The sequence below is a fragment of the Sparus aurata genome, chromosome 20 (genome assembly GCF_900880675.1).
Source record: "Sparus aurata chromosome 20, fSpaAur1.1, whole genome shotgun sequence".
Taxonomy (NCBI): Eukaryota; Metazoa; Chordata; class Actinopteri; order Spariformes; family Sparidae; genus Sparus; species Sparus aurata.
In genome coordinates, this window is record NC_044206.1 from 11,172,206 (window position 1) to 11,196,585 (window position 24,380).

At 42.3% G+C, this 24,380-nt stretch overlaps 2 protein-coding genes across 7 annotated transcripts; one reads left to right on the forward strand and one right to left on the reverse strand.

Moving 5' to 3' along the window:
• Window positions 1–1,204: 1,204 nt before the first annotated feature.
• Window positions 1,205–22,237, forward strand: slc38a10 (solute carrier family 38 member 10). Of its 6 annotated transcripts, none has more exons than XM_030399974.1 (18): window positions 1,205–1,414; window positions 1,609–1,881; window positions 3,497–3,614; window positions 4,411–4,456; window positions 4,618–4,711; window positions 4,902–5,045; window positions 6,900–7,024; window positions 12,044–12,146; window positions 12,512–12,694; window positions 12,822–12,933; window positions 14,198–14,304; window positions 15,526–15,679; window positions 17,245–17,409; window positions 17,799–18,206; window positions 18,303–18,389; window positions 19,200–19,220; window positions 19,557–19,697; window positions 19,785–22,237. In XM_030399974.1, the coding sequence occupies exons 2-18, from the start codon at window positions 1,792–1,794 to the stop codon at window positions 21,023–21,025; spliced, it is 3,339 nt and encodes a 1,112-aa protein (XP_030255834.1). In that variant the 5' UTR covers window positions 1,205–1,414; window positions 1,609–1,791; the 3' UTR covers window positions 21,026–22,237. The 6 variants fall into 6 exon arrangements, with proteins under 6 accessions (XP_030255834.1, XP_030255836.1, XP_030255835.1 ...); XM_030399976.1 differs by having other exon boundaries at window positions 18,315–18,389; XM_030399975.1 differs by lacking the exon at window positions 6,900–7,024 and adding an exon at window positions 7,816–7,940.
• A 12-nt stretch (window positions 22,238–22,249) lies between these two features.
• Window positions 22,250–24,264, reverse strand: ndufaf8 (NADH:ubiquinone oxidoreductase complex assembly factor 8). The gene is made up of 3 exons (XM_030399981.1): window positions 23,953–24,264; window positions 22,667–22,777; window positions 22,250–22,584 (listed from the first exon to the last, which is right to left on the reverse strand). The coding sequence occupies exons 1-3, from the start codon at window positions 24,031–24,033 to the stop codon at window positions 22,564–22,566; spliced, it is 213 nt and encodes a 70-aa protein (XP_030255841.1). The 5' UTR covers window positions 24,034–24,264; the 3' UTR covers window positions 22,250–22,563.
• Window positions 24,265–24,380: the final 116 nt, after the last annotated feature.

Sequence of the window (24,380 nt, forward strand, 5' to 3'; positions counted from 1 at the left end):
CTTAGGCAAAATTATTAATTAACTCAATGTGCAGGAAAATGGCCCATGTTACATCATATATATGACATTATCAGACTGTCACTGATGCAGCAACATGTCAGTCGCATTTTATTTTATATTGTATAGGCATACTGCTATGGTTTAGTAGTTTGGTTGAGTAGTTGCCAATACAGGGTTCAGACTCCCCTCTATAGGGTCATAAGATGAATCTAAGGGGGTTGTGAGATGATTGATAATGTAGGAAAGAAGAAAACACATAAATGACACGTTTCTATTTCTTTTATTCTCTAATCGTTGTTTTTTTAATGACACTGATAGGGGCTTCATCTGTTCTATATAAATAAGGCCTTTAACTGACTATTACTATTCATTGTCACTAAATCTGTAATTATTTTTCTTGATTAATCGATCAGTTGTTTGGTCTATAACATGCCAGAGAACGGTGACAAATATTGATCAGTGTTTCCCAAAGGAATTCAAGGAATTTTGACTGTTTTTATCTAAAAAAAACAACAACATACAAAACAAACCTCAAACCAATTGATCTAAGATGAAAACTAAAGGAAAGTGTCTGAAAAGTTAAGATGAAAATCACTCTTTAGCAGTGGTGGAATGTGGCTAAATACATTTACAGCACTTGAGGTAATTGTGTTTTACTTCAGTATTTCCATTTTCTACCACCACATCATTGAGCCAAATTTGTACTTTTCCTCCACTACAAGTATGTGACAACTGTAGTTACTGGTTACTTTGAAAAATGCCCTAAGCAGCCACTGTTTGTGTAAGAGGTCAAAAGCTGAAAGCTTGAAAGGTTTATACCTTAACAATTCACTGTATTTTCTAAAGATATACATGTTTTTTTTCTTTAAGTAAAATCTCAAAGTCTGACAAGTAATTTGTAGGTATAGTTAAAAAAATAAAAAATAAAAAGTCAAAAGTACAGCTTACCTTCTTAATTGTGGTGGAGTAGAATTTAATTTAAGTAGCATTAAAAGGAAATACTCAACTAAAGCACATGGCAACGGAGAGTTCCTGATGAATTAAGAGAAAAACGGTGAATATGCTAGAAGAGAGCAAATAACTTATTATCCAAGTACAACTAATGGTACCAAAGTCATGTCCCTCATGTGACCACTAGTGGGCGCCCGAGTCTTTCAGCAGACTGACAGCAGCGCGCCGTGTTGTCTTCGGTCACTTCCTCGACTACAGTCCCCACTTCCTGGATACGCTTTCAGAAAAAACACCCAGGTTTTGACATCGTTATCCTACACAGAGTTTCTTCTAACCTGTAGCGTGTAAATACGCACAAACCAAGACGCAGTTTTCAACAACTTAAGACCGTTCTGTGTGAGGAAACTACCGATGATAACGTAAACAGGGCAGCGAGGCGGAGGCGCTGAAGTCGAGGAGAAAGGTGAAAAAGTAATGTTACTAACGGTTCACGGATGTTTGTAACAGCCTGTTAGCCTGCTAGCGAAAATACTGATTTTAGTGCAGTAAAATAGTTTATATCTGTGTTTCTGTTTGTTTAGGGTGTGTTTTACAGAATGACGAGAGCTTCGAGCGAGTCAAACATCACACTCAGTTGTCTCTTGTGTTTTCTCCCAGAGCGCCACGTCATTGATCGGCGGAGTCGTCAGAAAAACACACCCGGAATATAGTCCCCAGTCCCATCCGCCCCGAGGCAGGCACACGGTCATACTGCACCGTGCGCCTTCAATGAGCTGCTATCTACGTGTCTTTTGACATTTTCTTACCGAAGGAGGTTTCCTGTCAACAAGGGGGCTCAAAATGACGGCGTCCAATTGGGGTCTTATCATGAACGTGGTGAACAGCATCGTCGGAGTGAGCGTGCTCACCATGCCCTTCTGCTTCAAACAGGTGGGTCACCTGCGGCCGAGCACGCGCACCTGCGGATGTGAAAAAATTATCGTTCCCAGAAACTCATCCGTCCCTGAACGCGCCCCCCATATGATGACTGTACACAGTGGCAGGAGTAGCTCTTTAGATTATTCACCAAGGTAAAAGTAGCAGTACATTGTGTATTTTACTACAACTATCAGCAACAAAGTCAGTAAAAGCTCACGTACGCAGAATGACCAATGTTTGTTTTAATACAACTCTCATAATAGGCCGATATTTATATAATGCGTTCACATGCAACCAATATCATAATGTTGTAGTTTATCAAGCTGGAGCTCCTTTGACTTGTATTATTGTTAGCTAGTTGCATTTCAGGCAACACATGTGGCTGTACACGCCCTATAACGACCTGATTAAATATTCTGTATATCTATTAAAAATCCTTTGCATGATTTCATCCCCAGTTTGTCATAATTCATTTAAATGATGTCATAAACAATCAGTTGTTGTTTAAAGTGGTGTTTATTTTTGCAAAGTGTTGTTTTTAATACTCAGTTAAACATCAGTGATAGCAAACAGCTGGAAACAGAAAATGTAAAAATCCCTTTCGGTGTAACACAACATGATTCAACCAACTGTGAACTGTGGAAGTGATGTCATGTTATAGTTGCACATTTTAACTGTCAGCTTGATGACTGTGCTTCATTTTAATCTTGCTGTGTTTATGCCCTCATCATACTAGGACATCATTGTGAAGGGAAATTGACCTGATAGGTGACTGTGTTATTGTCAAAGCCAGACAACTTCCTCATGATATCAATGGATGCTTGGTTGAACATAAACACTAACCCGGCATGTTGTATGACTGCATCAAGAGACTTTTAAATAATTTGAACACACTGTCTTAAAGGTTTTGGCACAAATACCAAAACATTGTTTTTAAACTGTCTGTCTTTGCAAAAGTTACCGTTGGGTTAAACACTATAGGTGAGGCATTCCCCTCCAAACTCTATTTAGAAAACAGGGTTAAAAGGGAGGAGGATTCATACATGCAATCCTAACTTCATTGTGATCACAGTCTGATCTTAGGAACAAATGGGCTTTCAAGTTTGTCGGCCCACTTCCTGCCACACCTTCTTTCTGTCTTTATTTTGTGTGACCATGAACAAAGTGTACACAAGTAAACTGCAAGTTCAAAATATATGTGTTAAATATGTACAAAGGGAACTTAAGATAAGGAGTCTGGGTGAAACGTGTTTAACTTTCTTTGTCAGTTTCAGATGTGGATAAATGTTATGTCTCTTCTCTGTACTTTAAGTTGTGGATATCTTGTACATGGATAAGCCATACATTCTGTTGTTACGTTATGAAGTGTGTGTGTGTGTACATCTTCTCAGACTTTCCCTTTTCAAACATCTGTCTTGAGTCAAAAGATTTGTGCATTTATGGTGTATTTCCCTGTTGGACTGGTGTTGTAATTATTTTTAAAGACTGACTGTAGTCAAGTTAGTTTAGTAGGATTCCAGTTTGAATCCTAGCCAGGGCATCATGACTTAATCAAGGTCATGTTAAACACAGATTCTTGTATAATTTAAAAGAGCACATTATTAAGTTCCCCTCTGTCTTTTTACAGTGTGGGATTGTGCTTGGAACTATCCTGTTGTTCTTCTGCTCATGGATGACTCACAAGTCCTGCATGTTCCTGGTGCACACAGCGAGCAACACCAAAAGGAGGACCTATGCAGGGTTGGGTGAGTTGAAGTAGTAATGAGTGTCATTTTAAATTAATGATTAAGATTTCACAGATAAATTATATGTTGTACAGGGAATCATCTGTGTTACTTTTTGCTGACAGAACAGCCACTGAGGAAGAAGTGTGTGTTTAGCAGTAGCAGTGATACCCGCATGACTGTACAGACAGATACAACTGTGTCACTTAAAAAAACGGAAATGAGAGAAACCGCATCTTCACCCACAGTGATGATAAACATGCTGCTTTTGAAGTGGAACTTTCCCAGCTCCCAGCTTTTTTCAAAGTGGTATTATTGTTGGCACCACTGTCACAAAGACAAATAGAACATTTCTGTTTTCCTCAGAGTCGCATCTACCAATAACACAGGAAGAAATGTGAGTTCATTCACAATAGAGACATGAAAGAAGATTTTAAAAAAAGACAGCTTGACTGGATCGCCAGTCAACCTTCATTTTCCCTGGAGATTTTGTGTTCAACATGTCTCTGTGACAGTGGAAGACAAAATAGCGGAGTGAAAGCAAAGTTTATAGGAAACCAATCTTAACACATATGGTGTCATTATTCTATAACAGTTACATTGTGCAGTCAACATTTACTTCATAATGATACGTTAAAAGCAAAAAACTTCTCTATTGCCAGTTATGCTCTACTGTAGCACACATCATCTTGAATAAGCATAGCTACGTTGCTTTGATAGGTATTGAAAGATATTATGATAGCAGAAACTATTTTTAGGACACTGCCATCTGTCAGTCTGCATGTCGTTCACACTGACGTCACTCCCTTTTCTGCAGCCTTCCATGCTTACGGGAAACCAGGAAAAACACTTGTGGAGACGAGGCAAGTCTCATTATTAATTCACCACACATTCTCTGCTGTGTTTAAAGTGTGTATTATGACTTGATTTTCTACAAATAAAAAAACATTGTGGATTTTTTTCCAATATTATGTTAACTGATAATAACTGTGTTTTCACCTTTCCCCTCTGTCTTCCTCTGCAGTATGATCGGTTTGATGTTGGGGACCTGTATCGCGTTCTACGTTGTTATAGCTGATCTGGGCTCAAATTTCTTCGCTCAGCTGTTAGGTTTACAGGTTTGAGATCAGTATTTGCTACATTCATCCCTGTATATCTGAATATCTCTGAACACTATTATGATCAAGTCCTATGTTTCCTCCACACTGCAATCATCAGCCCATCAACTTTACTGTATAGCAACCAAAACAGTTAATTAGTGTCCTAAAGAAACAATGTTTTGTTTTCATATGACATTGTCCTCTAAAGGTGACCTTCGGTTTTCGCGTGCTGCTGCTCATCGCCGTGTCTCTGTTCATCGTCCTCCCTCTGAGTCTGCAGAGGAACATGATGTCCTCCATCCAGTCCTTCTCCGCGATGGCTCTCATGTTCTACACTCTCTTCATGTTCACGGTGAGTCCACCAGCACATAGACAGCTACACTCCATGCAATGATTATAAAAAGACTGTAATGGAAAGTTACTTCAGCAATTCAGTCAAGGTGAACAGTAGTTCAGTTCAAAGTAAATGGAGCTCAGATGGATTTAAATGTCTTGATACAAACTCATCTAACCTGTGTGAGATCACAGCAATTGATATAAAATTTGCTGAATTGATTCTGAAGCCAATGTGCTCTTAATGCACGTCTTCCATCCCAAACACATGTTACGCATAATTACTACATTTGTGCTGCTCGCTATTTTAACTTGAAACATATTTGATTGCCAAAATATTGTTTGGATAAATGTTATTTTGTTGTATTCTGTGTAAATTCTTCCTTATTCGCTCCATTGTGCAGAACTATGTCTGCCTTACCGACACAATGTTGCCTTGCTCCTCTTTTTTTTTTTTTTTTAAAGAGCAAATTCACACTAAATCACATCCGGCAGAAAACAATTGCTGCTCTGCTCTTTATAAGCTGAAACAAAGACTCTCCCCTGGGAAGGAGGCACCGCTTGGGAGTAGCCACTAGAGACTTTTTAAGCACTGCAAGTGCAAAGTAAATGGAGGTCAGATAGTCAACAGCACTTAATCACAAGGAGTTGCAACTTTAGGGAATTGTCTTTCTATATTTGCTCATTTGTTGCCAGATATAAATATGGCAAATGCTTTTTGTATATTTCAGATGTCACATTACTATTTCTAGGCCAGCTGTGGCGTGCACATTTATTCTCTGATCGTAAGTCCTGTGTCATTTTTATTTCTACATACCACTCGATCAGTCATCATTGACTAGCAGCTTCACAATGGCTCCTACAAAATTTGGGATGTACTGTAGCTTACTCAGGAACCTCGGCCAGATATATAACAAGCCACCTAAATATATGTAGTAACTCGTTTAGGCATTTTATACTTTTTTGTGTTTGTTTTAATTCTTCTGTGAGAACAATGCCATCCATGATCAGTTAACTAGGTGACAATCAGATGCACTGTTTTGATCGTCCACATAATTGACAACAAGCTTTCTCCTCATACAAAACACTGAACAGACAGCCAAAACCCGCATATATTCAAATCCCACTGTTGTAAAACAAAGAATAGTCACAAATTCTCACATGGAAGCAGTTGGACCCAGAATATATGTGACATTTTACATATTGGTGAATGACAATAATTAGTTAGTGGACTAATCAATTCAGTACAAGTTCAAACTTGGCACAGAGGTGCACATGTTTGCATGTCCACAGTTCAGTCAAAACAGGCACCTGTACAACATGGAGCACTTTGTGACCTCTGATAAACATGTATTAATACCCTTGTTATGAGTATTCACACAAGCCACTGAAGTATATCTGTTACAACACCAAGCAGCACTAAAAACACACAGCCCTCTCACAGCTGACTGAATTGACAGGTTGAAGTGTGTCCAGCAGCAGTTTTCTGCCTGATGTGATTCAGCTCGTTTTACTCTTTAAGTGTTCTGTTTTACTGACCTGTAGTGCTGCTTTCACAGACTCCTCACTGCCGTTTACAGTGTCTTTGTGCGATGTGATGATCGTAGCATGGCGATATACATAACCTGGAGCGTTCGTGTGGTGTGTGTCTGGCTTCAGATCCAGGCCCGGCCCAGTCCAGACCCCTAACCCTCTAACAGTGATGTATCTTCCCTCCTTCCCTCCCTCCTTTCATCCTACTCCTTTCTGCTTATTGCTTTTTCTTCCTCTCACTCTCCTTGATCATCTCTCCTCCTCCTTCTCCTCCTCTTCCTCTGCACCTCTTTGTTTGCTCCCTTCTGTCCCACTGTTGTTTCTGTCGGCGGTGCTGTAGATAGTGTTGTCGTCTCTGCGCTACGGCATAATCTCGGGCTCCTGGGTGGAGCGGGTTCACCTGTGGCGCTTCAAGGGCGTCATTCAGTGCCTGCCCATTATCGCCACAACCTTCTGCTGTCACCCGTAAGTAAACCGAGGAAACCACCCCCACAATAACACCACCGTAAGGGCAGTGGCGGGGGGGTGGAGAGTGAAGGAAGCCTGATGTTCCCACTGCAACTTTATGCTCCTTACACCCCCCCTCCCGCCTACCTGTACGTTCCACCCTCTTCTCTCAGTCATCCCCATTTTTCCCTTTTTAATTCGGGTTTTGGTCTGAGCCATTTGTGCTCTGTGACTGTGTGTGTGTCTGTGTGTGTGTGTGTTTGGTGGCAGTAGTAAGAAGGCAGAGGAGTGCAACATGCTGAAATGAAATCATGATTATTGCAGCCCTCCCACTACCGCCCCACACCCAGGATAAGCAGCCTGGGTGTGGGTGTCGGAGGCTGGAGGGTGATGGAGTGTTCTGCTGTCCTCCGGGACTTAAAGGAGCAAGACGTAGGAAACGCATGCTGATCAAAACCTGTGGAGTACTTTGTGTCCAGATTACACTTCTATGAGATTTTTATTTTCCTCTCAAATTTATGATTTCACTTTGATTCATAATGTTTCACCTTCATTACTCAATTTTGTCCGCCATGACAGGTTTGTAGTTCAGTATGGGATTTCCTGTCATGTCTCTTTGTTGTTTCTTCATTTTCTCTGGTTTCCCCCCCTCATCCCTCATTCATTACTCTCATTATCTGTCTGTGAGCCGTCAGCATGGGTGCAGCCCCCCTCCATCCCCTCCTCTTCTTCGTGCTCTTCCCCCCTACGTGTCTTCATTTGGATCGGGCCGTAACCTCCCCTCCCTCCTCCCCCTCCTTCCCCCTCAGATGGTGCTGTCCTCGTTCAAACACGGGCTGCTCAGCGGCTGGTGGCTAGAGCAGGTCAATGTGGTGCGCTGGGAGGGTGTGTTTCGCTGTCTCCCCATCTGTGGCATGGCCTTCGCCTGTCAGTCGTAAGTACTCCACCCGCCCCTCCACCTGCACGTAATGCAACCAGCGTCAAACAGGACTCGAAACAAGACTGAGAATATGGAAAATATGACAGTAGTCCTAAAATCATGCTGTGGGTCGATGCTCAAAATGTCCCAAACTGCAGTGAATTGAATCTTTCATAGCTGCATGTAGAAATTGAGCAAACGTCCCAATTATTGCATGTGCACTGGCGTCATTCCGTTATAAGCCACAGTGGAGGGTTTGGGGTGAGTTTGTGACAAATTTGTGGTGGAGATGAGGTCGTTACTGAGGGATTTCTAGACCCAGTTTCTACGCTGCTTATTTGCTAATGTGCCTTTCACAGTCAGCTCATCTGTTTCTGTTCCAGTTAGGTCTGCCGTCGCAAGAATTAACCTGAAACTGCTTTGTGACCACACTAGTGCTTTTGTTTTCTGATATAATATGAATACAACGTCAAAAAGTTGTTGAGGGACTTTTAAATGTCACATAAATTACAATGACAATACACTGAAAGGAAAAATGATCAGCATTCAGCAGTGCATAAGCGTTTTCCTTTCTTGGTTTTAAAGGCTGCATTAAAATAGAGTGCTTTTATTTTCTTAACTTACCAGACTGTTCTACTCATTCTGACACTTGCCTTTATGCTCATGGTCACTACATCCACAACCTGTAAACGTTACTAACGCTAGTTTACATTAGGGCAGTACAGTCTGCTGGGTGCATACTGTAGAACTCCACAGACTCGCAACGACCAAGAACAAGTCCTGTTAGTAACTGGACCCAGCAGTCAAAATTCTTACACAGACATAAACAAAACAATAATTTTGGACACTACAAACATTTTAAAATTATTGATCTTGCAAAAATACAAATAGTCACCCCTACCATATTGTCCCAATACTTACATCAAGATGTTTGGTCCAAAAAATTGTGATACTTGACTTTGTCCTAGCATTTATAAAGCACTTTTGAGAATAAAATATCAAGATAAATATTGTGTATTGCAACCTTTTATTAAAGCCATATTGCCCAGCCCTTTGCAGACCCTGCTAGTGTGGCAAATACTGTACATACATTGAGTTTATTTTCTTTGCCAGGAACTAAGAATGTTTTTAATGCTTTTTTTCCACGCATAACATCCCATGCTGACCTCTACACTTACTCCGTGTCACTTCTCACAACTTAATCAGAGCATCTTCACTTTTTCATCTCTCCATTGTCGTCCATCTGCATGCTCTGTCACTGAACTTTTTTTTTTTCCTGTCCTTCAAGCTTCACTGCTTGCTCTGGGTTAGCGTTGAGTCGAGCGGTAGAAGGTCTGCTTATCTTTGATTTGAAAGCAGTGCCGGGCAAGGATGCAGGGGGTGTTGTGGTGAGGTTATTAGGAGCCAGATGTTTGGGTGGTGGTACTGTATGGGTTTGTTTGTGTGTGAGAGAGAGTGAGGTAAGTGGCTGGAGTGGGTGACTGTAGCCTTGAGACTGAAACGAGACTTTAATTAATGTAATCGCACGAAGCCAACAGAACATTACGATATGTCGAGCGCTTTTATTAGCAAGTGAGGTGTGCCCATGTTAGAGGGAGGAAGAAAGTGTGCGCTTTTGTGTGTTTATGCTTGTGCCTTTTGTGCGTCAGGTTCCTACTAGCGGCGCTGAGTGATATTTGGCAAGGCGATTTCTTGGCCTGTGGTCAGGCCGAGCAAGGCAAGCGCTCCGTTAGGCAGCAGGCAGCTTAAGCCAAACCACTAATCAACACATTGGACCGCCGCCATCTTACAGACACACACTGATGTATTCACATGCTGATTAAACAGCTCTCAGCACATTGGATTTTTATTACATTCATGAAATGTGTTTACTTTCAGTTAAAACATTACTTAACATCACCATTATGTCGGGATGTGAGCTGGCCCCGTTGTTTTTTGGCTGCTCTTTGAATAGTGAAGAGCAGTTAGCTCATAATAGAGGGACATACGAAAAACACGTGCAGCGAAAATGTCCCCCTGTGATGCTACCGTCAGCATGCTTTCAGCTCCAAGTTAATGATATTATCTCCAGCACACACTCGAGCCCTCCCAACACACATGCACACTTCCCCCACGTTCGCTTTGAAGACCTTCTCCGTCATATTTCCTCCATTTAAGGGCAGCGTTAAAGCAAAAACACATTAGCCTCTGAGTCGGGACTATTGAGTGACCATTAGATGCTTTAGCTCCGCACTTACGATATGCCGTTTTATTTAACCTTGGCTCCGAGATTTACTGGTTTGCGGATTAAACAAGCGTCAAGAAAAAGCACCACGGGACAGTGCTGGCTCATAAAACCAGAGTGTGTGAAAGAGAGACGGGCAAAGAGGCCGAGAAAGTTATGGTTTCTTTCCCTCTCTCTCATTTCTTCTCTCTGTTTCTTCCTTTCACATATATAAGAGGGCGAGGGAGAGAGGAAGAGAGGAGGCGAGCACAAAGAGTCAGCCAGGAAAGTTTATAATGCTCTAAAACCTGCCAGGCACTCGCTGTTATATATAAAGCCTGTAAATCCACGGGGTAATGTGCGGATGGTCCACTCCACACACTACCTCTGTCTCTTACAGCACAGGAGATAGGTACCTGGGCGTACAGACAGGCAAGTCTCAGGTACAACCTCAGCCAGCCTTGACTACTGTCACCCATTCTGTGTCACACACACATACAAGCACACACACACACACACATTACTCACACCTCAGCCCCACTGCCATCACATCACTCCCATCTCGTGTGGTGCAATTAAAACATTTTGAAACAACTGCTATTATACTGTATTCATAATATGAGAAAAAAATCCACATGCTGAAAAACTTGATGCATTCATGTGCATGTCATACGTACCCTCAGCCACACAACTTGTATGTTTATATGCTCTAAAGGCACCTAAATTGTTTGTGTTTGGGGGGCACATTCTTGAGGGAAGTAGTCAATTGATAATTTGCAGGACAATTCCATCTCTTTATCAATTCAATTAGTGTAATTATTATAGTTTAACAGTTATTTGATAAATGGGGGAGAAGGATTTGAAGCAAGCAAGGACATGAGCAAGTGAAAAACAAATTATTTACACTAAACAAACGTAAATAATTGATCATTTCCCATTGGGAAGGGATGTTCGGCTGTTCATTTTAAACCATTTCTCAGCTGTTATTTGGTCAAAACTGGCAGCTTTGCCTATTATCACCCATAGGCAGTAGGCAATTTGAGGGGGGACACAATCCCCCTCCATAGCAAAATGACCAAAATGCATCGTCCGTGATAATAAGGGCGTAAATCACCAGTTTTATCACGATACGATATGATATCTATTCATTCAGTACTTGCCGATTACATAAATATCATTACCATGATACAATTTAAATTTGATTCAATTCAGGGGCCTACAATCAATATGAAATACGATATCATATGTCTATTTAACACAATCAGTCACCTGACGCTCCAGCATGAGGGTTAGCCATTATGGTATTATAGAATTTAGCAAGTTATACGTACCTTCTTGGTTTGCTTGTGTGACTTTTAAAAAGACTATGTAAGAGCACGTTTTGCAGAAGTTGGCAGTGACTGAAATTTATTAGCAACGAATGCAGATAATGTGGAAATGTACATTAGTGAGTAGGCATTAATGACAAACAGGAGATCTGACTGCAGCTTTGTAGACAATATAAATCTTCATAATCAAATGATGCGTCCCTCTCCTCATGTCCTTGTCACCATCCAACTCAGACAAGTGATTTATTTTTGCTTGTATAGTCCATTAAAGTTTAAACGGTGTAAGACTGTCATCAGTAATGCATCAAATTGAGTGGCACAAATGGGCCTCCATATGGCTGCACATTAAAGAAATCTACGGAGCAGTTTCCAGAAAAAAATCTCAACTCTGTGGATTCATGTAACAACCGGGAGACTACTTTCTCCTGATTCTGCCTGATAGATGTGGGAGTGCCACATCCCAGAGCAAAAGTTGTGTATCTGACAGTCCAGGTAGCACATGAATACACAACAACAGCAGCACAGATGTGGTCTGGTGTCATTCAGCTCGCAGATTGTTTTGTTGTTGGGCTGCTTGGATCTCACAGGCAGGTGCTGCCGACCTACGACAGCCTGGATGAGCCGTCCGTCAAGCGCATGAGCACCATATTTACCTCGGCCCTCAACGTAGTCACCATCTTCTACATCACTGTGAGTGGAGTACACACTTCCAGCCTCCTATATTTTGGACTCACTACATATGCCTCTGTCAGTGCTGTCACATGGAAACCTTGAGATATAACAGAGTCTGCTTCACCTGATTTTTTTGAAAAAGGCCTTCAGACCGATGCAAAAGTTAATGAATGCTGTTTTTTCTTGTGAGAACTCCAACATCTTTTATGCCTGTGTCGGTGGTAAAATTGTTGTTTTAAACTGGCATTAAAAGTGTTTTGAAAGGCGATGTTTCCATCAGACAGCACAGCAGATGTTATTCATGTGTACACAGTTTCAACTGAGGAACTTCTACACAATCACATCTCTATATTTTGCTTGCCTTCCACCTCTCTCTGAGCCAGGTCGGTTTCTTTGGGTACGTCAGCTTCACAGAGAACATCGCTGGCAATGTGCTGATGAACTTCCCGTCCAACCTTGTGACGGAGATGATCCGCGTTGGCTTCATGATGTCCGTCGCTGTCGGATTTCCCATGATGATCTTGCCCTGCCGTCAGGCCATTAACACCATGCTTTTTGAGCAGCAGGTGAGCGCAAGTGTTAGCGGTAAACCAGCTGTATGGGGAGTGCAGATGGTTTGAAGATTTGAATTCAAGTTCTTGAGATTAAATTTTTTTATTTCCTCTCATTTCAATCCCTTTTTCCGTCTCACAGCAGAAGGATGGGACGTTTGCTGCCGGGGGATACATGCCTCCTCTGCGCTTCAAGGCGATCACCCTCTGCATTGTGTTCGGCACCATGCTGGGAGGCATTCTCATCCCAAACGGTACGTCCTGTGTATGTGTGCGAACAATCAGACATGAATTGAAACTGTATGTGTGCTTGCTGACTGCAGGTCTTTAAGGTGCATGTGTTCCTTTATGTGGGCGGAGTAGCTGGGGAGCTTTACGACGTGTGTGAATGTGACTTTACGAGTCAGTGACTGTCACACTCTAACACAGTCCTTAAATCAGGGCCCTAACTTTTATCTCCTTTTAGACGGGCAGACGGGAAGATAGGACCATTATTCTCCCAGTCTCTCTCACACACACACACACACACACACACACACACACACACACACACACACACACACTCAGACACATCCATGTACACACCAATATTGGCTCCCTGTCAAGTTCTTCAGTCTGTCCCTCTCAGGAACGACTCCAAAATGGTGGAGATGTAAAGGTTAGCATGAGTTTATGTTTTATTCATCCTTTTATATGGTAGCTGTTTGTTAAACTTTTGATTGGGTCGACACACACACACGCTCACGCTCACACTCACACTCACACAAACACACAAACACAAAGCACATTTGGCTGGCTCTTTGTGTATCTAATCAGACTAATAGACTGAGGAGAAGGGGAGGTAAGGACCCTGGGGAGAATGGACACTAAATCTGAGGGAGACAATATGGTGTCCGTCCTCTGGATGAACGATGGGCTTCCAGGCCCGACGCCCAGCCGGCCCGGTCCACAGAGACAGGGGTGGGGCAAGGGCTCGCTGCTGCCAGAAGCAGGGTGCCATGGATGGCAGCCTGGGGCTGGGCGGGTGCCGGTTATGAATGGCAGAGAAAGATGTGAATGGAGTTAGTAATGAAGATATACCGTATATATGGGGAAGTGAGTTTTTTCCCGTCAGTACCCCTTCTTCAACACCACCTGTTGGTTTACAAATGTGTTTATTTTAATTGATTTTAATGCGGTGTTGGGTAATATAACAACAAGTGAATCTTTCACACTTTTATCAATTTTTTTTTTGGTTTAACTATATCAACTGTTTATCTTTTACTTTTTAACAAGATTTTTAAGCTGTTTATCTTCTATCTTAAGCAAATTGTTTCAACTTTTCATTTGCAATTTTTGTCTAGCTACATTTATTTATCCATTCTTTTTTTGGCAATTATTTCAACAGGTTTTAGTACTGCGTCTTAAGCCGTGACAACTATGGAATTACCCGCTGGAGTACAGGTACCCGTGGGAGTCCAGGCTCTTCAAAATTGCAAGATGTAATGCTTGTGTTTTTCTTTCCCTTTCTTTCTTTAGTGGAAACTATTCTGGGTCTGACCGGTGCCACCATGGGTAGCCTCATCTGCTTCATATGCCCAGCTCTCATATACAGAAAGATCCAGAAGAATGGCATAATTGCTCAGGTGACATAGTCATATTTAACCAGTGTTGGGAAAGTTCACTTTCTACATAAACTAGTTCAAAGTTCAGTTCACAAATGTTAAAATGATCTAGTTCAGTTCATAGTTCATAATTCAAAATTTTGAACTAAGTTCACAGTTCCAAAAATGAACCAGTTCATACTTCTTCTTTTTTTCAATATGTTGCTGCGAGCTATTATTTTTCTAAATTATTGCCACAGCCCATATAGAACCACAGACAGCTATTGTTTGATCAGTTTTACCACTGAAACTGTAGCTCTCCCACAATATACTGCAAAACCAGGTGGTCCAGCTGCGGGAGATGCAGACAACGGAGCCACTACTGTACACCGTTAATGTGATTTGGGTTGTAGAGGATCTGTTTTGGCTCGCCGTTGCCGTGTCTTTTGATTTTTCATTCACTCGCACAGACCTTGAAAGGCTAGCCGGTGCTTTAGTTCAATGTGCCGTTTCAGGTTCGTTGTTGATGTACGGAGTTGCTTCTTGAAACCCGGGGGGCAAAGTTTACACAAAAAGGTCAGATTTTTCCCAACTGGATCATCACTGACCTTTTCATAAAATAGTTTTAAGTAATCATACATATCATCATCAATCAAAGATGGCGTATTAATGGTGGAGGCACAGTCTGAGGTAGTGCTGCTGCCTTCATTTGTTTTTGCCTCCATGCTTCACATGTTGATGACGCATGCGCGGTGCGACTCTGTGTGTGGTTATATCCGTCCAGGACGAATTAATCTGTGTTCGTTTGGTAATGCCTCACTGCATGTTTGGTATGCAGCTGTTTCTGTCTGAACTAGTTAAGTTTCGTTTTGACCGAAAGTAAAGGGAGTTGCGTTCACAAAATTCTCGTCCAGCGTCTTTTTAATACACAACAGCCAGATTGGGTGTTTTTTCGCTACCTGTTCACGGTGTGTTTTAGCCGGTTTTCGCCTGGAAGGCTCGGTGGGAATCTGGCACTGTCTTGAAAGAAGAGCGCGCCGTTCACAAACGCCAGAATGAACGTGTTCACAATAACGTTCATCATGCAGAAATACGTACGTAACTTCAGTTCACGGTCGCCCAAAATATGAACGAGTTCATGAACGATCGTTCATTGAACGCGTTCAGGCACAACACTGTATTTAACACTTTCTTAATCATTTGAAAAAAGTTGTATTCATTGTTTCTGACCCGTTGTGCTTCTCCTCTTTCTCTTTCCTGTAGCTTGTGCTTTTGGTCGGTCTGGGCATCCTGCTGGTCAGCACCTTCACCACCCTGTCAATTTCAGCCCGAAGCCCCGGCACCAGGGTCCAAGCTCCTCCTCCACCAGCACCCGACAAGAACAACCTGCTGCTACCGGACCTCGCTGAACTGCACGGTAAAGATCACAGCATGCGCTAATGGCTGGCACTTATGTACTTGATGGGATGTAGAATAAAGTGCTTTACTAATGATCCATGGAAACATTTACCTCAACGGGCTGGAGCCAGGGTTGTCTGCTGTGTCTGAGAATGGACAGCAGTGCCGCATTTAATTATTTCATGCAAAAGGGACCAACACGTACGGGAGACATGTTTATTTCTAAAGTCGCGGCGCCCAAAGACAGCAACATAAAGAGTATATGAGGCCACAGTAAAGGGCCAGTGAGACTAAATTAGAAGCACAAAGCCACAGCCACAAAAAGGTTTCTTTCATCCCTGTCTGAAGAAAAGATGGAGACAGACGAAGTGACTGATAGACAGACAGCTAAGGTGAGGAGATAACCTCTTGATAATATCTGAGAGCAGCGCTGAGTGCTTGACATTGATGGAGCGAGAGTGATGCCCTTCAAACTCGAGTAATTTCTCTCCTCCACCCCTCTACCCCTGTTTCATTTCTCCTGCCATCCCCTCCCCCCTAAACACATTGTCTACACCCCCGTCTCCCCTGTATCTCCAGTGGCAGCTATAAAATGCCTCCAAGCTCTAGCTGCATAAAGGGAAGAGGGTGATATGGGTTTGGCGAGGGAAGAGGGGTGCAGACAAAACAAGAGATGAGGAACCCTTCATATTAAGGCTCTCATTTTTAGGGTGAATTTGGGAGGGTTTTAGTGTCAGTTCCTGTCCTTAACCCATTTGTTCTTCAGTAGCATCTTTCATAAGCCTAATCGCTACACCAGCAAAGGCTCAATCTTTGTAATTCTTTCTTTTCTTAGTCTGAACTCTTTCCTCATTCTTACTCCAGATGAAACACATGTGGTCTGATTTAAACACCTGTTTCCTCTTTGTCACTTTCTCTTTTCTTCTCTTCACTTCTCTTCTCTTCTCTTCTCTTCTCTTCCATTTATGCCAATTGTGTCAGCTTTGCCATTGTCAGTATTTGCTGCCACCTAGTGGATCTTCTCATGAGAAATAGTCTGTGGAATCAATTACAAACGAGTGTGTCGCTGCAGCACATATGCAGAGTTGTTAAATTATTTTAATGCCGGCAGTTAATGTGTGCAATAAACACGGCTGTACCAGAAAATAAAGAGTAGATGTCAGGGCCAGTGTTAAATAGGAATATAGTCGCTTTACTTTTCTCAGACAAGAGAAAATAGTGGAATAAACGAGGTGTCGAATTTACGGTTTCTCGATTTAGTCGCGTTACTCACGTTAATGCGTCTCATATTTTTCAGACTGACTGTATATACTGTCTATGTGGGGAAAAAGAACGCAGCAAAGGCAAATAAAAAGAGCACCAGAAGCATTACTAAACAACAGTTAAAAATATCTTGGTGTGAAAACTTTGTTTTTATGGATGTATAAATCTGTTACTAAGAACTAATTTACGCAGTTGTTTTGCCCAAATGAGGAGCACAAAGGCTCTTGGGACTATGTTGGATATCTGACATGTTTGTGGAGGTGATATCCAGTTGCAGTACTCTGTGTTGTAACAGATTATGTTTTGTGTGTTTGCATGTAGACAACCCTGTAAACAAGAAGCCAGTGGAGATAGAAAAGCCTGACCTTCCAGTTGTGGAGGAGGTACAACCCGTAGACAGGGTCGAACCCCCCCAGATTAAAGGACCAGAGGAACTACCTAAGAAGAGGAAAGAGGAAGAGGTGCAGCTGGACCGCCCCGATGCTGGTAAGCAAACTGAACTACTACCTTAATCTTAAAGGGTAACTCCAGCAAGTCTATTACAGGTCTTTGGGAGTACTACTGCCGCTTTTGAAAAGCAGTCCACTGGTCTGTCATTGCATTCCTACAACACTTTTGAACTCATGGACAATTTAAAAACAAATGATTAGAATGACACAGCAGAATCTGAGATATTGCCTTTTTATTTCACACATTCTTCTTCCTTATACCCAAAATGCAAATTAGCCACTGAGTGATATCACTGGAGGCAATTAATCAGGTTTCACATATGCAGTAGTTCTCTCCAAGACCTGTTAACACACTTGAATATGTAAAATTAACAGTTTTTTCAATGAACTCTGTAGAATCAGTGATGTTTCTGTCTGTTTACCCAGGTGTTGCAGTGCCAGAGGCGGAGGCCCATCGCCATGAACCACCTATCCCTCGTGACGAGGTCATGGTAGACCAAAAAAAGAACAACGCAGAGCTGGAAGAGGACAAGGATCAAGCTCCTGCTGGAGGAGGAGAGGAAAAACCCAAAAGAGATGACAACCAAGGGCAGGCTGTGGAGGTGAACCAAAAAGACGGCAATGTGAGGAAAGAGGAAGTGGATTTGGGTGGAGGTGAAGTCCTGTCCAATGAGGTGCTGGAGAAGCCGGTTGGGGACGCAGGCAAAAAGCAGGAGGTCGACAAGCTTGATCCCGGGAAAGAACCTCTCGCAGGGAACGTAGCTGTGGTGGAAAATCAGGCTGCGGCGGGAAAAGATGATAATGTGGTTAAAGCTCCAGAGGCTGCAGGGAAAGGTGAGTATTTATGGCTTGTGTTACTGTAGTTTAAGGCAGCTGGATGGAAAAATGGTAAGTAAATAGACATTGATGTGATATCTGCTGATCCTTCAGCTCCCGTTCCAGATGGAGAGCATCATCCTGCTGCAGACGAGGCGCCAGCAGCGGACGGCAAAGACACAGCAGATGAGAAGTTGGACGGTAAGTGGAGAAGAAAACGTTATCAACACAAGTTCTTCAACCTAGGTCACAAGTTGCATTACAACGATGATACAACTTGATTTTTTTCACAAATATTAATAGGATTTGAAGATATATCTACATTAAGATATTTCTTGTCCAGCTAAATTAAAGTTTGTACACAATTTTTATTACAATTCAACAATCATAGAGCAAGAATGCTATGTAAATGAGGTGGGGATAGCAGCTTTTCCAGTGACAGTAGCCTCCATTGACCAGAATGCAATGCAGCCGCAGCTTTGTGTGGAAGGCGTGTAAGCTTATGAAATACAGTGGTCCTCTGGCAGTAAGGCTGTGCTCAGGTGCTCCTCCACTTTATGTCTTTCAACTTTGATGTGGGAGCAACATGATGCTGAAAAGAAAAAGAAGTGTGGGGTTTTTTTCACATTTTATCGCTCAGAGCATTAAAAAGTTGCAAGAAAGATCTCCCCAAAAAAAGTAAATATTGTAATAAATGTGCAGTGTTTTGCTGCATGCTGTTTATGCCCCTGCCTCTCTTTTCTTCATCTCAGTTTGCTTGTGTTAATCTTATGTAATCTCTGGGATCTACTTATGGTGCCTGTATTTGATGGTACAAATGGTGTAAAAGGTAGCAGAGATGCACAAATCCATTCCTTTCCCCTATTTCTTGACCTGGCTTGATACACTATGCAGTCATTTTTGGCTTTTGTTGACTTTTCCTCTGTTCTGTTTACCTTTGCCCTCTCTCTCCTCTTCTCCATCTTTACGCCCCTTTTTTTTCTTTCTGTCTCTGCCGGACTCCTATCACAGTGATAAAAAAGCTGGTTGCAGGTATGAATTCCATCTTGCCTCCTCTCTTTACCCTCAGTCTGACGCTCTGTCGTTCACTCAGTACATATACACACAGTACATATATTTGTGTTTTTATCATATCACTAAATAATGTGCCAGTTTAGAATCCAACCACTCACCTTGACCTCTAACATAGTGTGTGTGTTTGTGTCTACAGCTGCCAATTCCAGTTTCTGTTTAAGGCTACAACTTAGCCATAGTGGAACATTGCCGTTCCCTGTCCCTTCCCACACCAGCCTAACTAAGCTTCTTGACTAATGCATTGCTCTCAGAGTAGGTTGTGACTTATTTTAATTGAACATTTCTGTCGTGTAGAGGGCCAGCTCGACCACGCCGTACTGCTGCAGGTGATCAAGGAGCAGCAGCAGCAGCAGAAGAGACTTCTCGACCAGCAAGAGAAACTACTGGCTGTCATAGAGGAGCAACACAAGGAAATCCACCAGAAACAACCTGCAGGTGCGTGTACACATCATGTTTTATTTTTGCAGATATGGCACTGTTCAATTTAAGAAATTGATTTAACAAAGTGCTTATACCTTAAAGGGGCTGCCGGTGAAGGCGAGGCAGAGAAAGGCCTACAGGAACACTTAGAGGTAATGGAAGGTGGAGCAGCAGAGGCCAAAGATTCAGTAGTGGCCTCAGACCTGAAGCAACCCAAGGAGGTAGCCGGAGGTGTCGAGCCTCAGGCCCAGAAAGACGCTCAGGTTGTGGATAAGGGTGATGAGGTCGGGGCTCCTAAAGCACCTTACAAGGAGGACAGCCATGTTGCAGCTGGAGGAGAATCCCACAAGCTCAGTCAGCTGGGGGCGAGGGGAGTGCCGCTGGGAAAGAAAGAGCCTGATGATCATCTGGATGTGCCTCAGAATAATCAGGCGGCTCAACTTAAAGACGAAGAAAGGAGCCTGGATAAAGAAAAGGAGAAAATTGATGATCTTAAAAATGAACAAATAGAGAAAGTGGTTGAGGCGAGGCTGGAAAAAGAACAGCTCGAGAAGGAGATAAAGGAGAAGCTGGCCAGAGAGCAGGAGTTAGAAAAAATAGAGAAAGAAAGGATAGACAAAGAAGTGCAGGTGAGGTTAGAGAAAGAACGACAGGAGAAGGAGCGACAGGAAAAGCTGGCCAGAGAACAGGAGTTAGAAAGAGTAGAGAGAGAAAGGATAGAGAAAGAAGTGCAGGCACGAGTGGAGAAAGAGCGGCTGGAAAGGGAGAAACGAGAGAAGCAGGAGCTGGAGAAAGAAAGAGCACTGAAAGAGAAACTTGCACAGGAGAAAGCTGCCGAGGAGAGACATCAGCAGGAGATCCAGAGAGCAGACAATGAAATCCTTGAGAGAGCAAGGAAAGAGAAAAATGCGGAGGAGGCTCGAGAGAGGCAGGCCCAGCTGGAGCGAGCTGTGGAAGCCAAAAAAGTTGCACAGGGGGCTGAGAGAGAAGACGGCGAAGCTTTGAAGAATGGAGGACGAGACCTCAAAGAGAAAGCTGCCGCTCAGGCGGACCCCAGAGAAGGTGTGGAAGACAGGGCCGTCAAAGTCGGGGCTCACCCCCAGGGCTCCCACGAGAAGGCCAGGGACCAGGGAGAGATGGATCTAAGAAGGAGGCGCAGGGCACTGGGACCTGGAGAGGCTGGAGGGCCTCCAAAGGAGACCAGGGCTGTGCCGGGGCTGGAGCCCCTGCTGGAGCTGGGGGGCTCAGACCTGCACGCGGCCCTGGAGGAGCAGCTACTGGCTGGGGCCATGGTGCACTCACGGCAGATTAAGCAGGCTTCAGAGGACAAGGGAGCAAAATAACACACATCAGACACACACACACACACACACCTACAGCAACACACACACTGTACACCTGCAGAGAACTTCTTCATACTGTGGACCATGATATCGCTGCCTTACATTCTTTCTTGCCTTCAAAAAAGGTTATGGACAAAGAGGAACATCTCTCTCTATTGATACTGTGTACTCTGGAATAACCCAAAGTCTTTATTAAAGAGCAGTGTTTGTAAATATTAACTTATTTTTGTCAGTCGGAGGGAGAATTTGAAGAGGTAACTATTGAAATGTTTATGCAAATACCAAATTCTATGGAGCGAATATATTAATGTTTGTATTTGGGTCACCTTGATTCCTTGTTCGTCACCAGCTTCGCAGAGTCTGCTTCTCAGTAGGATCTTTGTTATTGCTGATTTTGTGTTAAAAAGGAAGGAAGAATATGTATATTCTACTTCTTACCTGTTGTGCTATTTATCCTTCAAGTTTGTTACAGTGATAGTTGTCAGATTTTGGACATATCGCTGGTCAGGATGTCTGCCTTTTAAATAGGATAAATAGCACAACTGGTCAGGGGAAAATTACAGTGTATATTGCTGATTTTGGAGTGAACTGTCCCTTTAAGGCATTGGTCAATTTGTGCTTATCTGTTACTTTGAGGTGTAAATATTGTCAGTGTTGTGTGATCATGTTTAATGGTTTCTTTGAGACTACATTAACCACATATTGGATGTAATGTGTGTTCACTTTCAATTGGAAGTGACTGAATACAACCTCCATGCTGGAGCTATGAGGTATATAGTGTAGCCTTACTGTTTATAAACTGTGGACAATGGAGCAGCTCGATCCATCTGGGTCCATAACATTCCATCTTCAATATCTCTTCCTTGTTAGTTTATCAGTGCCTTCCTAGCCATATGCTGCAGCAACGATATTTTATCGAAACAAAAATGTGTTTGTGGTGTTGTTCCTCTGGATCTCTTACTGTAAACAGTACAGTAATTATCAGAAAATTAGATATGAACATGCCTGTTTCTATTTCTACATAAGAAAATATGGTTGTTGTGTTTCTTAGTAATCCGACTTCTCTGAATTTCCTTCATCCGTTGGCACTTCAACACATGCTGGACCTTTGCTTTGTACAAGAGGCTATTTTTTAATATGGATATTTTTCTATGTGCATTGTATTTCTGTACATTTTGCTGAGAAGAATAAATAAAAAAAACATCTCTGACAGCCATGTCTGTGTTCATTTGAAACGGATAACAGCTAGATTTTTATTCACCTCTGTACATAACAGAAATCCATCAGTTTTGCATATTAAAGAATTAAAACTACTAAATGGCTTTGCGCAGCTTCAGCGACATGCAGTCTCCTCGTCAATAAAGACCACACCAATTCAGTTCATCGACTCTGCCCAGTAGAAAGTGTTGTGTCGTCATCAAGATATTATGATAATATGCTTCCAGCTCTTCAGGTCAACACTTGGCACTTGACCTCTTCTCCCCCAGCAGTGGACAGTTGAGGTTTGTCCACGCCAACGAAGCCAGGACCGGTTCCATTCATTTTACTTTTTTCTTGGCCTGTAATAAAAAATAAAAACTTTTCATTGATAATTATCTATCCGAACTATGTAACACCACTGGGAGGGTCCTTGTCACTTACTGCATTTATAAAGCAGGTCTTCAGTGCTTGAAATTCCTTAGCACACAGGTCCTTCTGCAGCTCCTGTCTACTTGTTGTGGTGGCTGCAACACACTTCCCATATACTGCTGCCTGAATCACAGAAGTTTACATTAGATGAGGAAAAACATTAAAAAAGGATCTTTTTTAATATAAAGTTTATCTGAAATAGTAGGTGGATTTCACATATGAAATGTGTGACTCTTGTGTGTGCTATTTTTAGCACATCATTAGCTACAATATTGTAAAATCTGACAAGGTGATCTAACTTTAAAAAAACAAAAAGATTGCCTCAAAATTACAATAAGTAGACTAATAATTTTAAGATGTTAAAGCTTTTCCGTCTCTTACAACTTAAGTTTCATGATCTACTTTACTTTGTGATTTTGAAGTAATTGGTTTACACTATTTTTTAAAATTAAGTCAACTTTTAACAATTAATAGTGTACGTAGGCTTATTTTACACAGTGTATATATACTGTATACAATCTTTCTGTCTGTGAATTGGTCATCCAATCTTTAAAATACAGGACTGTCATTTTTCTTCATTGTTACAATTACCAAAAATGTTGTTTTTGTATTATTAACGTACTGTTATCCATGTTAATTTAAGGAGCAATGTGTAATTCAAATGTTAAATTCATACTCAAAATAAGTCGGAGGGAGGCATATTGTCACATCGACTGCTAACTGCTATAAATTAGAGCTAGCTGTTAGCCGGTTAGCTCAATTAGCCGTGTGGCTAGCGGTTTAGGCTGGGAGCTTGGGGATCAGAGAAGTGTTTAGGGCTTGCAAAGGCGCTATGGACGCAAGCTGGTTAGCATGCTAACTTCAGTAGATATCTAAGACACACAAAACATAGACACGATTTGTTGTTTGTTTTTCTTTCAACAAAAATTCTTCCATAGTGCCCCTTTAACTTTTCAATTTTATTCTTATAATTTCTGTCTGTGCAGCATAGAAAAGTAGCTGCATTTCACTGTGCAACCCTGTGATGACTGATGACAGACAAGCTCAGCCTACTCCAAAGCAACATCTAAATTAACTAACCTAAATTAACAATGAATCCAGTGTAAAACACAATTAATTGTCTGAGTGGCCCCGCCGCAGCATCAGAGGGCAGAATGCAATAGATGATGAACCGCATGACTGATGTTTACATGTGGTCCTTTAATAGCATAGCTAGCTCTTCTGAATGTAAAGGTTAACTAATTTCTTCGCACAGTCGCAGAAAGTCACATAGTTTCCATTAGTAAGTCACGACTTACCTCTTCGGCACATTGTGCAAAAAGTTCGGGGAAGAGTCTCAATTTCTCTCGACTGCGACTCCACACGTTTGACCCAGACATGGTCGCTGTTCAGACGTTAACAGAGGTCATCTAAAGCCAACTGACGAGCACGATAATTCACAAAGTCACTCTGCTTCCGACTGTTAGATATAATCGCAAATTTTCACAGCATAAACATTAAAAATAGTCATCAACTGACGCTAACCCATGGAGCATTTCTGTAGCCCATGGAGAGTGCCATATTGTTGACCCTGTCATCAAGGAAACGTCCTGCGGAATATTGTGTAATCTGATTCGCTCACCCCTCTGTCAATCAAACAGTTCACGCTGGCCGTCCTGAATTCCATTCGCTGTTCGCCGACCCCGGGCGCAACCAGAAGGCCAATAGACTTTAGGGTTGCTACTCG